At 36.5% G+C, this 17,978-nt stretch overlaps 1 protein-coding gene across 2 annotated transcripts in view; it reads right to left on the bottom strand.

Moving 5' to 3' along the window:
• EPHA3 (EPH receptor A3) overlaps window positions 1-17,978 on the bottom strand; it is a 211,175-nt gene that overhangs the window by 26,633 nt on the left and 166,564 nt on the right. For both annotated transcript variants that reach the window (XM_015878647.1, XM_015878656.2), the window contains exons 8-12: window positions 17,541-17,643; window positions 17,019-17,086; window positions 12,728-12,853; window positions 6,364-6,549; window positions 1,402-1,463 (exon numbers count right to left, since the gene is read on the bottom strand). In XM_015878647.1, the coding sequence (XP_015734133.1) occupies window positions 1,402-1,463; window positions 6,364-6,549; window positions 12,728-12,853; window positions 17,019-17,086; window positions 17,541-17,643 (545 nt within the window). The remainder of the gene's footprint in view (window positions 1-1,401; window positions 1,464-6,363; window positions 6,550-12,727; window positions 12,854-17,018; window positions 17,087-17,540; window positions 17,644-17,978) is intronic.

Here is a 17,978-nt window from a genome sequence, read left to right as displayed (position 1 = left end):
TTGGGGCAATATTAGTGCTGTAAACATTAGATTAATACATGGCACAGAGGATGCTTAAAGAGCCTCTCAGAATTCCCTTTCATGAAGGAATTTATTATTATTAAAGACTCTTGGCAGTTCCCTGCTATGAAACCTTCTTTAAAGAGAGCCCAAACATGGGGATCTCTTTAGATCCTGGAAAAGATTTAGCTGGGAATCACATGAAGGTTTCTAACCATGGAAGGAATGAGATGGCAGGAAGGAAGGCAAGCTAACTACCTTTAACAGGCATTTATAAAATGGGATATTTGACCTGCGTTGCCTATGATATTAATGACTCATAAGGTTCTTATTCTGTGTTTCCATGCAACCACACTAAAAGACAAAAATAAATAAAAAAATCACACCCAAATGAACGAACAAGCTAAACAATTGTTTTCTACGGCCAGAAAATATACTTCTTTCCTCAGAGCTTTCTTCAAGAATTTCAAGCCTATACAAAATATATATCGCTCAGTACAGGTATATTTCATTCAGATACACTGACACATTATTTATATGCATTTTACATGCTTCAGCGGACATCATAACATATACCGAACATACTGAAACTAAGGTTGACAATATGCTCCCTTTTGGGGTTAAATGTCTAGTTTAGTGTTATGAATTTGGGGGATAATGTCATTCAACCACGGTAGAACCAAAGCAGTCTCCCAGACAACAGCTGAGTTTGCCCTAACAAATTAAAATTAAACTAGTGTTTCCCTCAGATGGGATTTCATTTCTGCTACACTTCTTGTTTTGCCACATGTAAATCTTGATGACACAGGGAGCGTTCAAATTTTTTTAGGCTCGCTACCAACTTTGACCGAAAACAAAGATAAATCAACAGCACTGTAAGTATGTCTAAGGTTGGGGAAAGGAAACAGTCTAATAAAGTTTGCTAGCAAAACATTTCAAACACACTCACATAAGGGCTATTCCCTAAACTTTTTACATATAGGGAAATGGCTCTTGGCTCACCATTACTAGTTTACCAATAGCATTTCCACAAATCTGTTTGCTTTGGAAATCACTTATAAGACATACAGGCTGCCAACCAATAAGCACAACTGCATTATAGTGGTAGTTTTGCCCCAGTAAAAACAATTTTTATTTCTATGTGCCAGAATTATTTTTATTTAATAGACATGACATACAAATAATATGAAAAATGTTTCACTTCTTTTTGGGACAAGAGTGGCAGGCAGCAAGCAATCAATATGCAACAGCAGATCCTTGCAGATCATAATGCAGACAACCAGTGGAAATAATAAAGTATTAAGAAAGAAGAGCTCACGATGCATCAGAGTAGAGTGGCTACAGATAATGAGCTCAGAACAAGAGCTGGTCATGCACCATGTAATGATCCATTGCACTCACCCTTAGGAAGCTGTCCAAGGAACCATTTTCCATGTATTCAGTAACAATCATAACTGGTTTACCTGCAAATACATTACAGGAGTCAGGCATTTAAAATGACTACAGAATGATTGGTAAAGAGGCATTTCGAACATGTACCCAAATCTGAAGGAACATCTTAGTGTTAAAATAGAAAGCAAAATGATACATGCAAAAATCACTGTGCCTACAATGCAATTACGTTTGCAACAACATCAACAGAAACAGAGTTCCTTTTGTGTAAACTGGTATGATTTTTAGCAGGTGAAGCATCCTGCATTTTCAGCACGCTGTGCCTTGTCCAGCCAGTGAGCCAAACAGTTGCATTTATGCAGCTGTGCTTTGCTGGGCACATATCCTGATGTTTCTTCCTGAAGGGAACTGGGCATGGGCTACAGAAGAGTCACAGCTTGTCACCTCAAGTGTCTGCTCTGCACAACAGAGGGGTGAGGGATCTGCTGCAGGAGCACAGCCAACATGTTCCTGCTATGGAGGTACATGAGAGCAGCACCACACTCCCTTTAGTATTACTCCTGTACCCTTGGAAAGCCTTTTGTATGTGAAAATTCTGGGCAGATTCAGACCAGTTAGTGAAACTGATCTTTCTACCCTAGGGTATTCCGTAACATAACCAAGGTATTATATATGACTCTGACATGCTGAAGAGAAATTAATACAAAAATGAATGTGATTACAGCAACATTTCCAAAGGCCACTGCCCTGCTAATATTTCACCATCATTTGTAGTTTATTATTTCATAATATTTTTAAAATCTTTGTTTATTTTCTCTTTGTGGTAGAGAGAAAGGTGGGTAGGAACACAGTGCTCTTTAAGGAGGTGAATTGTTATTTTTACATATAATACAAGAAGGTTTCTGACCATAAAAGCATGCCAAAAATCTTCATATTATATAGCCGGTGATATATCTTTTAAATAAACGTTTAAAAATGAAGCTTTTAAAATTGAGTAGGATGAGGCTTGAAGATAGATCTGCTATAATCAAAATCCAGAAAGCCATGAGAAAAGCAAAGCACATTTTAACTACCCCTTTTTTTCCACCCCCTACTCCCAAAATTTCCATCAAATAGAAATTCTTTTAGAAGATAAACATTAATTTCAAATAATTTGAATTCTTGAATGAATTTTCAGGGGAAAATCTTTTGTCCTCTCTGCATAGATGAAGGGGTTAAAACACCTTTCTGCTGTGCAGCCGATGCATTGTGCTGGGGGAGACACACTAATGGGTAACTTACTGCCCTCCATTAACTAGTGAGAACAAACTTTCCATTCAAAACACTGACTTGGAATTATATAAGATATAGTACAAATAAAAGAATGAATGATGTAAAAATTCCAGAAGTTTTCTGTTGCTTGTTTATTCTTGTTGCTCACAGGAAATGTACAGTGACAGAAAACGTACCCTGTTTACATTGGGCATGTAATATTAGCCCAAAGGCATTTCTGGACCTTTAAAGTAAACGGCAGTACTCTACTGTGGCGATCCAAAACCTTCTATGATAATCCACACAGTTAGAAACCAGGAGAAAGTGAACTTGTTTTCTGCATAAACTCAATTTTATGGCATATCAGAAGTCTGAAATTTCAGTAAGAAGATCCATCTTTCAGCTTTACTAGGAGAGCATCTTCCTGCCTTGATCACCCAAATTAAGAAAGCCCTAAGTGCAGGGTTTCACTCACATCCAGTTACAAATGTGTCCGTAATAAGAAGCATATGCTCCAAAGCAACACCATGCACTTTTAAAAGAATGATCTGCATTCATTTATCAAAGCACAGCCGTTCATACATGATAACAACTTGTGTCAACAGTGTTGCTGAAATTTATTATACTAACAGGCTACAAATTGCTGTAAAATATTAGTAAACTATGCAGAACATGTGTGCTGGTTATTAGGATTACTGACTACAGCACGCCTGGGAGACTGGTGTAAAGGAAAACTCAGAACCGAAGTCAATTTGAAGTAGGGGACTGAAGTTGTATTTGGTGAGTGCAATTCCTTCGCATTGCCAGTGTGTCGGCAGGCAGATCCCAGCCACCACAGCTGGATAACTTCGTGTATCAAGCAGTCCTGCTGTACGGATTGCAGTTACTGCAGCTTCAGAAGAGTGCTTAGTATGAGAAGTGAGTTCACCTCTGAGACCTCTCAAAAGACTTCAGCTAATGAAGAAAGGTCATACTGTCTACTTATCTGGATTAGGAGAGATCCAGAGAGTAATTCAAAGACCTTCTCCTAATGGTGTATAAAAACCAGCGCTTATGAGTGTGATTTAATAGCTATCATTACAAAATATGAACACTCGCTAAATTGTTATTACACTATAGTGGTCTGGTTTGAAAACAAAATAAAACAAAACAAAGCCAAGACAAGGGAAAAACAAACAACATAACCCACCTTCTTAGTCTTCTAAAACTTTAGTGGATATTAAAGGATTCCCTTTCCTTGCATTTATGCCATTTAATTTTACCCAGTAAAACAGACACAAATGGTTCTAGAACAGTTTTTTCAACTTTCTTATCACTATTCCAGCCATCTGGAGAGAAGGCTGAATCCCTGATACTTATATTGACTTCAGCTGGGAATACTTGTATGTTGCTCTCTCATAGTTCAGTGTGATAGACAGTGAATCCTGCAAGCCACCCTTGAGACAGACAGCAAGTCTGACATGAATACTGCCAAAGAATAAACTTACTAATGCTCTCCTACACAAGAAGACAGAATTAGTAATGCACATGTATAAGCAATGCTCAACATTCTGCATGTAGAGCATTAAATTATTTTTTGAAGTGCCACAGAAATACAAAATGTAACAACACAGATATCAGCTCAGCTGTGTACAGACACTTTTGTTTGAAGAAATTCAGCGTTTGTAAATATTACTTTGACTGCACAAAATGAATGTCATTAAAACCAGGAGCTAATCTGAATTTATACAGGCACATCCTGCAACCCTTTTCTAATAGGAATTGAGAGGCATGAGTTGAAGGATATTTTTTTTGTTATCTAAATCAGCAAAACAGACTTTCATGAATTATACCTAAAGGAAGAATTATTATTGTATTTCTTTCTAACATATAGGGATTTACACACTTTTTGTCATTTGTTTTGAAACTTATTTGAATTTATTTCATGTACCTTATTGCAGTAAGCTGTGAAAATCTTTTGTGCCATTCTGTTTGTGAAAACTTGAATGGCCCACTCTGAAAAACAAGGTTGCTTAGAAACAACAAAACCATCTACTAAAAAGAAGTAAGAGTTGTAATCTGTCCAGTTAAAATGTCCTCTGCACGTTTCAAGCAGTTCACTGAAGCTGTTCTTTCTAAAGGCGTGCTTTATCAGCAGAGTCCTCTAGCGTGAACTAGAAAATATACTACACGATTTTTCCACTCCCCTGAAGAATTTCAGGGCATCCTGAATTATTGTTAGCTTTTAAGAATAACTCATGCAAAGTCTTACTGATCTCGTACTTAACAATGACTACAGCACTTTTGCCATTAAATTTATCATGTTATTTTGCAATGGAAACTTAGTGTAGATGAAGTCTTTGAATTTATGTCTTCCAGAAGAAGCTTATATTTTGTGCCAATATTTCATGCCTATTTTCTGCAACCGTTTCTGTCTTTGCATCCTAAGGTAGAGGCCAATCAGCAGCGCAAGGAATGAGGGTAACTCTCCTAAATAAGGCAGCACCACAAGTAGGAGATCCCACCAACCACTGGTAAAGAGACCTTGTGACTCTTGGGAAATGCTTGGAAGGTTGGGATAAGGCTACTACAGCTGACACGGGAAAACTAGGTGTGAGCTATAAGACCAATATCAGCATTCAGGAATGCCTGTTACAAGATGCTATGATCTTAAAGTGGATCTGGAGATGGTTCTTCAAACATGTTTCATCCATACGTGTACCAGGGAGGTACCACGTATGGATGGAGTTTTCAACTATTTCTTTATCTCAGAAGAGATTGTTTGTTATAATAAACACTGACAAAATTATGCTTTAATACAAAACAAAACAAAAACTATCCCACAGTCCAATGGTAGATTTAGAAAATGTGCATTAGAAAAGTATTTAAACAGTATCAATGAAATAAAATTAATCTTATTACTGACAGCTTAAAGTCCCAAAACTTTTAAAGAGATTTTATCTAGGCAGTATAAATTCTAGAGGCTCTTTAAAATGCCTCAGGCTGGTACATACTGAATATCGCACAGAGCATTTTCCCTACATGAAAACCATGTAGGAAGAAGGGTGGACTTATTTATATACTTGTATTAGATGCTGTAGCCAGGTAGGCTGTTCATTAACTTTCACTAATGATAAATTCTAATGATTTAGTTGAAGGCAGTAAGTATTGCTTCAGTGCAATTAGGAAACCTTAGAATAGCAGGCTGCATGACTTCTAATAGATTATATCTGCAAGTGCCTCCTGGCCACTTTCTTGTAATTTATATCTCCAGAGTATTAAATTGGTTCCTAAAATCTGCCAGCTTGTTATTTAGGTGCAACGTTCTTTAGAAATGCTCATTTTCTCCACATCGTCTGTTTTCTTTTCAAGCAGACTACTTTTATTCCCCATTTTTTTCCTATCTTAATAGCCCAGGGTTCTGTTTTTAAGTCCGTAGTATCCCGAGAGCAACAAAACAGACAAGGTCCTTGTCTCTTTGCTGAATCCATCAACATAAGTTTACAAACATTTCCTTTCTTATCTCTCATGGATGATATTTGGTGCATACTATCAGAATTATGACATAAACATCTCTGGAAGGTTTTGCAGAGCATAAACACTGATGAGTCAGTGTTTTACTGTCTTCTACTCTTTCGTGAAAGATCAGACTATCACAGAATAGTTTAGATTATAAGAGACCTCCTAAGGCCATCTGGCAACACTTCCCATGCAAAAAAATGATCTCCTGTCAAATCTTACTTTTAGTCACAACGCCCTCCAGTCGGATGATGTTGGGGTGGTCAAACTGCCCCATGATGCTTGCTTCTCCCAGGAAATCCCTTCTCTGTTTTTCCGTGTAGCCAGCTTTCAGAGTTTTGATGGCCACTGAAATTTCCTTTTTAGAAGGCAGCTTCAGGCGCCCACTGCACACTTCTCCAAATTCCCCTTAAAAAAAGTGGAAAAAAGATGAAAGATGAAATGTAGTTAATTAATGGAAAGTTAATAAGACTCAGTGTTCAGAAGAAAAGTCCCTGAACTGTGACATCTACTGATAGACCACAGATGTGAACTCAGAGGAAGACTGCCCAATGAAAGCAGGCCATACAGATTACTTTTGCTCTATCATTATTCAGATTGATCTCATTGCGTAAATACATCCTGTCACCAAGGGTCTACAGGACATGATAATCCACTATGAATATTGTGCCCACTGAGAATCACACGAGGTCCTTAAATACAAAATAGCAAAGTTTGATGAATGTTTACTTTTATATGATATGGTTTATCCTTTGCTATGTAACATCCTGGAGGAGACAAAACTTACTTACCTTAGTGTTTAAATGAAAGAAGCATGAAATGTTATCAGGTTGATGGAAGAAAATTCACTTGGAAATTTCCATATTTTTTTTAATGATTACACCAAGAATATAAGCTTCAATATCTCAAAAGGCAAATGTGAGCAGTAACTGACTTTTGATTCCCAACTACCCAACCTTCCCCCTACTTCAGACTTCATAGAATACAATAAAGTGTGGAGAGAGCATCCAGGTTAAAGTAACTTTAGGAACATTTTGCTTCCTTGTTCTAATGACAGAATAAATGAAATAACAGAGAACTCTGTACAAATGGAGAATGGATGACATTCAGGAAAATGGGGGACAGCAAGAATTGCCCTACGTGTTTATTTATATTTAAAGACAGGAGAAACAATTTACTGAATAGAAAATAAAGTATTTACTACAGGACTGGATGCTTTCAACACTCATTTTCTGTCAATAAGTGCATAAAGTTGGGTGTTTTTTTTTCACCTCAAAATATGTGAGATCTAAATGTAAATAGCCTTTCCTTTGATATATTATTTCTAATGGTGTCATATAAAAGTTTGACTTGGAAAGCAACAAGCCGTGTAAACCAAAACCTAGCCAACATCATTTTTATGCAAACTGGGGATTTTGTTTGTTTTTGTCAATAAAGCATAAGGGAAACAGTAATTACACTATTTATATAAAAGCTTTCCCCATGATATCATAGTCCTAAATTCAACAGCATTGCTATACCTCTAAAGTGAAAAGGCTTTTGGAGATTATTTGCTTGCAGTGATTCTCTCTTTAACCATGCAGCCAATTGTTCACATTAAGCAATATTTAAAAATATTTAAAAATAAAATAAAATAAAAAGCATACAAATACAATATTTATGATAGGTAAACTGAAATAATGTTACTGTGTGGATTTAATGCTCAGAAAAGTATGATGAATTGATATCTGTACAGAAATCCTCATGCACTATTGATTTCAGATGTGATATCACATGGGATATGTTTTAGATTTTACCTTTAGCTCATTTATTTATGTATTCATGCATTTATCTGTACATTAAAATTCTTCTTTCATCAATTTGCTACCCATATGGCTGGCATTAGAGTCTATGCCACATTAGTGGCACTGCAATTCAGAAATGATGAAGGGAGTAATAGCAATGACCAGAATCTTAAAAATCAGGCTTGTGTGCTCATGTTCATAACTCAAGGAACCAAGCCTATTTATTTACAACAAGGACTCAAGATAGGGAGAGATGATAATGGTTTTGGCACATCAAAATGATGGTTATAAATAAGATGGGCACCGACTCCTTTTTCTACACAAAAGAGGCAAAACAAAGAATAGGTGTAAATTAGAATAAAGATTTTTACATCACAAAAAAATGTACCACTAAGGATGCCTGGACAGCAGAAAAAATATATATATTCTTGTGAGTCTATGAACTCTTTTATCTTGGAGATTGTAAAGAAAAACCATCTATCAAGGAGAGTTCCTAACAAGATTCATTTTGGGTAAGAGCATCAACTTCATGACCTCTTAGGGTCATTTCTCAGCTTTGTTTTCTAAGGTTCCTCTGTCAGACAGGTTATTTAACCAAAAGAATCTGAACAAATGTGTCAAAGGACAGCAACCTTTCTTAGTTGGTAACCCAGGCTAGAATTAAGTAAAAAATACAGAAGTGAAAGCCATAATATGTTATTATCAGTTGCTGAGCTGCTTCATCTTCTGGGCATGATATTGTGCTATTAATATATTAAACACTTAAACAACAAACAAACAGGAGTATGCTACTAAAACAGCACTTACATACATTTTTTCAAATGTTATTAGTAATTTCAAACTGACAAGACAAGCAACAACTCAGAAAATGAATTGTAAAACCTATTACTAGTAAGTAATGAGTGTTGAATTCTGTTCAGAGTTCTTAATTAAAAATATTCAACCTCTGCAAACTGAGATGACCTATATGCTTTACCTACAGCAAACACTTCTTCAGTTCAAACACTAAATCCTGTCCAATACTGTCAGAACATCATTAAGGGGAAGACCACAGCATGACTTTAAAACAGAAGAAATGGGGGAAAAGGCTTGAAATAGATAATATAACGTTTAGCTTTGTGTTTCCTTTTCTTTATGTTTCCATGATCCAAAAAAGCTGTAACAAACTAATGTTAAAACTGTTGGCCAGGTAATGTCAATAGAGTGTATCTGTGATTTCAGCAAGTAGTTTAGGCAATAAGTCCATCAATTCAGTCTGGAATAGTAGATCAGATATTTATTTGGCTTTTGAGAAGGAAAAGCTGATGTCCACCAGCATATTCCCATTTAGCCATGGCTGCACAATTTAGATCTTGGGAGATTAATTAGATTCCCACAAGTGCCTTGAGGCCACTGGATGTTACAGGAGTCTAAAAATCAGACCCTTCATGGCAATTAATCTTCCTGATACCTGGGAATATGAAATGAGTTTACTTTCTAGAAAAAAAAAAAAAAAAAATAAATCTTTATCAACATATAAACACTGCTTTAGTTCCTAATCATAAATGACTCTGAGTAATCTGGAGAAAGCTCAACAGGTAAACCAACTACTCTAACCTGAGTTCCCTCACATACATGGCCATATGAATGCTACATAAGTCTATGTGGTCAACATCCACACTGATATGCAGTTACACTACAATTTTTTCCCCTGTAAATCAATCATTTCTATATGATCTATATGGATTGGATGCATCCATATGTAAAGAAACAGTACCTCATCAGATATTGTTTAGGAAGAAAAAAACTTTGTGTATGAGGTAGAAGGTGGAAAATCTAGCACTGATTTTTAGAGATTAGGCTGATGGCCTTTTATGCAAAACCTTTCTGAAGTGCTCATTTTTCATTATGCTACACCTAAAAAAAAAAATGTATAAGATGCCTTGCAGGATCATGTGTCTATTTGCATGTGGAAAGCAAATATATATTATTAGTAGGGCTGTTCATGTTATAAAGATCCTTCTTCAGGAAATCTTAATTTGTTTAAACAGGCTTCTTATGGCATCAATAAGTGGCACTGGCCATGCCTTTGGACCCAAGGGATGAGTAAAAGATGAATCTGTGGAACTAGTGGCTGCCTTAACTGTGTCGTGTTTTAAAAGGTGATTACACTGCTCTTGTGTGCATGTAGCTCCCTCAGAGCTGGAGGGGCAGCTCTGCATTTAACAAGCTTCAGGAACCTCTGCATCACTATGGAAATACACCTGCATGCCCTCGCTGAGACACTACAACGTTTTGCAATAAAGCCCCTAAATGTTTGAAGTGCTTTGACCAACACAGTGCTATGCTACAAATATGTTTAAACTTTGAAAGGAAAGCACATATGTGCTCTATGTTCAGCAAAGTACAATCTTATGTCAGTTCCAAATCAAGAAAGCATTTTCCTTAGTATTCTCCTGTGATCCAATTGGATTTAAACTTTTTAAGTGGTCTGTTGAACTGGATCCATAAAAACAAGTAAGTTGTTTTAAAAGAAGGAATTATTATAAAGAAAAACCTGAAAATGTGGCTCCTGACCTCAATTTTCTTATGCTTAGCCTCTCACTAAAATCCCTTGTGTTTTTCTTGAGGTTCTTTTGGATAAGAGAATTTCCTTATTACATTTGAGAATGTTCTCAAAGCTATGTAAGCTGCCCTCTATTTTCTCAGAGATTTCTGGCTAAAGATGTGAAAAAAAATATTTGGAAAAATACCACAGAATACCAAAATTACTTCTCTGACTTGAAGGTCCTGTTACTTATGTCACAATTCAATGTAGTCAAATGAATAAATATCTTTTTATAATTTCATTCACACATTTGTAAAAGAGAGGGGCAGGAAAAGACCAGGTCCTTCATTCAAAGAAGTCACTGACTCAAGTAAGAGATGGGAAATGCCCTTCTGGTTTTGGAGAGGAAAGAAAGTGCTTCAACAGAAGCAGTCTAGAAGACACTCACTGCATTTCACATGACTTTCATAATGTTCTGATTACATGACCTATCGCACGCAGCACATGAGGACAGCATGAAGCAATGCTACAGACTCATTTCGGAAGCTCCCACCACTGCATAAAGTGTTTTCATCTGCATTCCCTCTCCCCTTCTCTATCTCTTTTACTTCCTATTGGCATCTTTCAGGACTGTTAATAGGAAATGCTAAATTTAATGCCATATGTAGTGTTTAAGCTGCATGAATCTGAGTCATGGCCTCATAATGAATACAATAGTGAAGCCCAGCTTCAGTGTGGAAGACCTGTAGGCTTTGATGTTGAATGTGCTGTCACCTTCACTGGAGTGGAATGGAGCAAAGAGACTTATTTTTAAACCACCTGGCTGTTCTAAGACATTTAATGCAGGATTTTTCGAGCTTCTCTGAAAGGCATTCCTCCATTTACAGACCTCATACTTGGCCAATTTTGGTTTATTTCTCCTTCTCATGTGCACTTTTAATTACACATATATCCAAACAATGAGACGTACAGTATGACATTTCATTGTTTCTTAGAATTTGCTTTCTAGATTTATAAAGACCAGACAACCCAATTTAAGGATGCTTGAGAATGAAGGCTCCTTAAAGTCTTGTAAAGAAACATACTACACTTGGACTCAGCTTTTCAATAACCCTTCTTCCTTTATTGACATTCTCTATTATGTATAGTAGCAAAGCTTTGGTGCCTCTACTGAAGATGATGGAGAACAGTGCACTCTTGTGGGGCAAAAATAAAACCAAGATGAAACAAGAATCTTGCCTTTTCAGAAGATAACCTAAATTCATACAAGCAGCTGAGTAGCTGCAATATGAAGGAATTAATAGTGTTTCCTTTTACTGGGCTATTCAGGAGGTGCACTGAGCATAGCAGCATTGTTTCACATCTTTCCCAGATGAAAATCTTTTGCTGTGCACTAGAAGTCTGTTACTCTCACATCTCATGATTTTAATTCAAATAGTAAATGTAGAGAGAAGTCAAAAAAGAAAAAAAATCAATAATAAAAGAACTAGTAATTTTCAAAGGATTAAAAATCAATAGCCCCTCTCTCATAAATGCTTTAATACAGCAGGAAAGCTAACACTTCATGATCATCTGTCTCAATGAGACAATCTACCACTTCACTTCAAGGATCAAGAACGTATCCTATCAAGAGCTTCATGCTGCACAACAACATGGACAACTCAGTGTGATAAGACTTTCTACTATCCATCTCCTCTGCTACAAAATCTGATCATTTTGACAGTTTGCTTTCAGTAAACCCAACAATATATGGCATCCGTATCCTTCAGACAATTGGTTATCAGATATACTACCCTTTCCTCCTAAATCAATAATTCAAATCCAAAGCAGTGTCCAAAATCAATCTAATAGCCAAAGGTCACTGCATTCTGATGGATGTGTGGTGACTGGTATGAAATGAGTTTGTGCTTTCACTCAAAGCCAGTCACCAGTCCTTTTAAGGAAAATACAGAAAGCGTCTTCACAGTTGATACCATTTCTATGCTGACTGATTTTAAAGAGAAACACACAAGTGAGGCTGAAGTCTCTCTTTACTCCTATGAGTGCTGTGTCCAGGTGTGGCCCGTGGGGTGTCATTTAAAAACAAATCTTATTATCTGCTTTCTTCAGGAAGCAAATAGATGTGTGTGCTGCTAGCCACCCATATGTACTGAAGTCATCTCTAAATATGATCCAGGAAGTTGCAAACTTACGAAGATTTCCTTTCCAGTCACAAGTATAAAGTCAAAGATGAAAAACAGTACATGCAGTAAAAAGATATTGTAGTGGTCATTACCTGCTCCAACAACTTTATCAATTGATATATTAGAAGCATCTAGTTCCTTGGCAAATTCATGTACAGCTTGATTGGGATCTTCATACGTATGCGGATCTACATAAGTTCTCAGGCCTGGGAGTTTTACTGTATGAAAGCAAATTCAGAGAGAAAATGTTACTTGAACTTAATTAATTTGTTCAAAAAAAGCAAATGAGATAACAGAAGTATTATCGATAGAAGAAAAGAGTACATTGCTTCTTTAAATCAAAAAGCTTTTGATGAATCTCCAGGAATCTTAAGACAGAGTGAAACAAAAGACATTCACGTAGTTATCACACAGAAGTTTGAAAAGCATTGCACTTGCCATATTTTACCAGTTTTCAAATGTTAAAATAGTCCCTGACCCTCTTGGCTTGCTCTGTTTAGATGCTGCTTCATATTGTTCCTTACAAGTTAACGAGACCTGGAATCAATGGTTGATGTCACAGTAAACCTGAAAAATTCTCAGGAATATACTAACTAGAGCACTTACATTCAACCTGCTTAAGTTCTGATTCCTCTAACAAGATACATAAGAAAAAGAAAACCATAAATAAATAAATGCACGCCTCTTCCTACCCCTCTGTTACAAATACACAGGATAGAAGCCAGTCTTTCTTAGCATTACAGTTTGGATCTAGTGCTGAGTTACCGCAAATACCTACACTGTATTTTGACCCTTCATACAGTCTCTTGGCCAAGCACTCCTCTGCTTGATTGAATCAAGCACTAATTCAAATGACTGTATGATTTTAAAGACACTTTCAAGCAGTTCACAACATGTAATCCAGCAGCTGGATTGGGGAACATAGTATCATTCCCAACATTTCTCTCCATAAAGATGCAGAAGGCAAAGCATTTCTCCTTCCCAGCTTAAGGCCATACTTGTATTCATACTCACTAACTTGCATCTCTCTCTTCATATTCATTTTAGAATATGAAGTCATTCTCTATCAAAAAGCAAAATAGCCAGTACATCCAGCTTGATGTTTGCTGCTTCTAACACAAAACCTGAGCTCCTGAACACATATTTCAATTGTTTCCGTCGGTCATGTAGAAGATATTAACTATTGCTTTAATCTACCCAGGAATAGCACTTCCTGCATGATATTATTCTACTGCATCCGATTGTTTACTGCTAGCATAGTTAAATACATTTCATTGTGGTTAGGTAGATGGGAAAAAGTGCCTTTGCGCCATTAGTTAGAAGTTGCCATTGTTTTGTCAAACAATCCCAACGGTATGTGAAAGAAAATATATATCAATTTTATGGAGATTTATTGGCCTCAGAATTGACAAAGAAATGATGAAACCAAGTTTCCAAACTAATTGGCTAGAAAACAATGCAAACTAAGAGCCACTCTCTTAACAGAAGGGCTGCGTATGTGCAGCATTAAATGCCGACTATGTTTCCTTCAAGAGACTGATGATTACAGAATTACTTGCAAGTAAAACAAAAAGTAATTGGCTGTATATTGCTGTTGGTTAAAAATCTTGTAAATGCTCCTTTCCGTCCATGCTGAATGTACATTACAGGCTCTCTCATACCCTCAATAAAAATAACAACAATTAAAAGCTTCTGCTCTGAGGGGATTTTGGCTGCAGATTTTTAATGCTGACCCTAGAGGTTCCCAAGATCAGGTGATGGTGACTGCAAGGAGAATAATCCCTTCACACCAATAATTAAGGGCAGCTTGTATAGTAACTGGGTTCTGTCATGAAAAACAGATAATAAACACATACACATGTGTTAAGCTGTACTACTTTACAGCTCATTCTGTGCAAACATAATAATTTACATTTTCATTTTACCAGCATGAATTGCCCTAAGGGTAGCAAAAAAATAAAAAAGGTCTAGCCAAAGAAGGCAAAGGGAGAGGATCTGAGGAGGTGAAACACATTTTTGCTCCTTTGAAGTAATATTATAGGATTTGTAATAAGGCTGCAGGGAATAGCTCATGGCTGGTGCCTTTTTAAAAGTAATTCAGAATAAACTGATTGAAATAAACCAGCTGCTCTATTTGAGATGCTGAAACTTTACAACAGCCAGGGAAGTTACTTTACCCTTTTCTAGTTCACAGGAGCTATTTTCTTATTCTTTGAGAAGGACACAAGTTTAGTAGAATACTAAAGTTTCACCAGCCACAGGTGTAGATACATAGAAATCCTAACATAAATCAGTAAATAATTTTCAAGAATTTCTAACAGACACATCAAATTCATGATCATCTCTGTTCTGACTACATCGTGGATCAGCATGGCACGCCTCAGAAAGCAGTACATAAATATCTAAAGCCAAATTAAAAGCAATTTAATCCACAGGAATTTAACTGCATCGACATGTTTAAGAATAGCGATTGCAACTTTCCATTGTGTGGGAGTAAGGAGAGAAACTCTGACCTGTTATTTGTCTGCAACACTTTTTTTACTGGCTGCTTTTATTTTATAACCTCATTAAATTTGGATGATGAAGCATTAATTCTATGGGCCACATGTACTCATATAGATTTTTTTTGCAGGCTAGTTGGTTAGCTGTTCATGGGCTGGATGATGCAAACCCATTGCCACAGTTTGCATACCTCTTAACAATGTAGGGAAGGAGCACGCGTGTTTGTGGATACAGCTCTCTGGAGATAAAGAAGGGTTCCAAACTTAAAATAATAATACAAACAGTCAATGAACAGTTACTCCATTGCCACTGGGATTAGGAAGCAGTCCTAATTTCCAACTACTGCCAGTAAATCCCTCATTAAAATGTTAATTCGATTATATTTGGTGAGGAGGTATATTTGAGAGGAGTGACATATGGATACCAGTAACTCTCTTCTTGAAAATGGTACAGTGTCATTGTGTGCAAAAGGATAAGAATAGAAGGAAAATGATTATGTGTAAGCCACATTAACCTTACAGCATGCTGAACAATAGAAATACACAGTTCCACATGGCTTATATGGTATAGCAGGGTATTTATCTGGAGCTGAAGCAGTTTCAAAAGACTCCTGCTTCTTACTTAAAGCATGCTTATTAGACATCAAGTATTTAGTGGAAAAAAAATTATGCAGTGATAAAAATTTCTGAAGCCTTCTTCACTCCTCACTGGTAATTTTAAACCATCACCTTCTCCTCCCTTAAACTTCTCCAAAATTTATTTATTTCTCCTTTAAAGAGAGTATAGGCAGAACTTTGATTATGAACTAGCTTTCATGATCTGGAACTCCTCTGCTTTGGCAGAGCCCTTCCAGGTTATACACCTTGCAAACTGAGGCTCAGAGAAATTGACATACTGCAGAAGGATCTCTCCAGCCATAGCAGGTCTCTCCTTTCTGGTAACCACAAATCACTCCTGGGATCAGAAAAACAACTCCTTCACCATGCATCTCCCAGATGGGACCTTGCTCCATTCTGCTCCTTTTACAGGACACAGCTAAATGATCCAGGAACGATGGGCCACGTAACCTCATCAAAAATAAGTATGAAAATATATAAACTAGACAGGCTCTGGATTGGTCTTTGAGAGATATATCAAAAGTAGCCCAGTTTCTTCAGGATGACAAAAATGTAACATCCTTAACTGTTAACATTTATTTTGTGACTCAAGGACATTAAAAGTCAGTAAAAAGGCTCTCTTCCTAGTTGTGGGTCAGACCCAATGAAAACACTCTTATAATTAGAAAATCAGGGCTCTAACAAAACATTTATAAACACAGCTAGATTAGGAAATCTTACAAATTTGGGAGACACTCATTTAGTAGTTATTCTTAATTTAAAAAACTACTCCAAATCACTTTTCAGTCTATGCTTACAATAATTCCAAACTAAATTTGTTGTTTGAAAACAATCAGTTTTCACTGTCCCTCCAGCACTCACCAAGATTTGTTTCATTGATTTTGTATTTTGCTTTTGGGGAAAAAAATGAATAAAATCATTGCTTAGATGTTATACAGTGGTTAAGAAGGAAGCTGAAGTCACACTCAATATTTCACTAATGCACAGCAGAATCAATATCATATTGATAAACACGTGCCTTATTTGAACACAGTAATGTTTTGCTTATTACTAACCTGAACATAAATGAATAAAACTGAGACAAAGACTGTTTATTAGGGGAAAATCTGCTTACCCACAAGAGAATAGAATTCTCTTCCCAATTTCACCTTGGTTTAAGTGAGGTATGGCTTATTTATTTATTTATTTATTAACTGAAAACCATAAATTATCTAAGGGATGAAATCCACAAATCTGTTATCATTTAAAGACTTTGATAACTTACAGTGGCCATTCCCAAAATGTAGTCTTTTCTCATCATTGCCATGTTTAGACTTCTTGTATCCGCAGAATCTAGAAGCAACAGAGAAGAAAAAATGAATATAGAGAATTGTATATGTGAACTGCAGGTGGAAACAGAATTGGATATTTTTCCTTCACAATTAAAGGCCTGTTTGAAAATTTAATGATATTTACATTCTCTCTACCCTATAGAGGCATGTTATGTTCTCAGGGAATTTGAGGAAATTGGCTAATGAGAAGATTTGTTGATTTTTGACCCCTACAGTTTAATTTTACAATTGCCTAAGAATGTGTTTATAGCTTTTTTTAACAACTGCTGCATGACTGGGGCTGTGAATGTTAGTGGGCTCATTACCAAGCAGCTCAGAGCTCTGTGGAAGCAGACAAAGGAGAAGGTGCAAACCAGCCACTCTACTGCCTGACGATGCTCGATTTGCCACGCTCATCAAGGTCCCACGGGGAAATGGAAAAAGGAGTAAATGTGTAAAACGGAGCACAAACTAACCTCCCAATCAAGACGTACACAACAACTGTGAGGAGAATGATGGCAACCGCTGCTGAAATGGCAATCATAACGACCTGGCTATTTTCACTGGAAATGGAGAACGCTGGAAAGTTAAGACAAAAATATATAAATAACCTGCCCATACAAAATGTTGATTAGTACAACACGACTGACCACTCATACAGGGAACAAACAGATTGAAATGTCACTATATAGAGTCTGGTTTTCTGCCAGATATTTAATCTGTAAGGTAATTTTTCATCAGACAAATAAATACAAGGGAAGTAAATGAAAGACCCTTGCCTTCTTGAAAATTTACAGTTGTTGCTTCTACTGCTGATTGTTCCTGATGCTGATTGTAGTAATAGCTGTTAAAGTGATACTTACATATAAATATATATATAAGTACAAACATATGTGTATCATGGCATTTAAACA

The sequence above is a fragment of the Coturnix japonica genome, chromosome 1, assembly GCF_001577835.2.
Source record: "Coturnix japonica isolate 7356 chromosome 1, Coturnix japonica 2.1, whole genome shotgun sequence".
NCBI lineage: Eukaryota > Metazoa > Chordata > Aves > Galliformes > Phasianidae > Coturnix > Coturnix japonica.
This window is presented reverse-complemented; position numbering and strand designations above follow the sequence as displayed.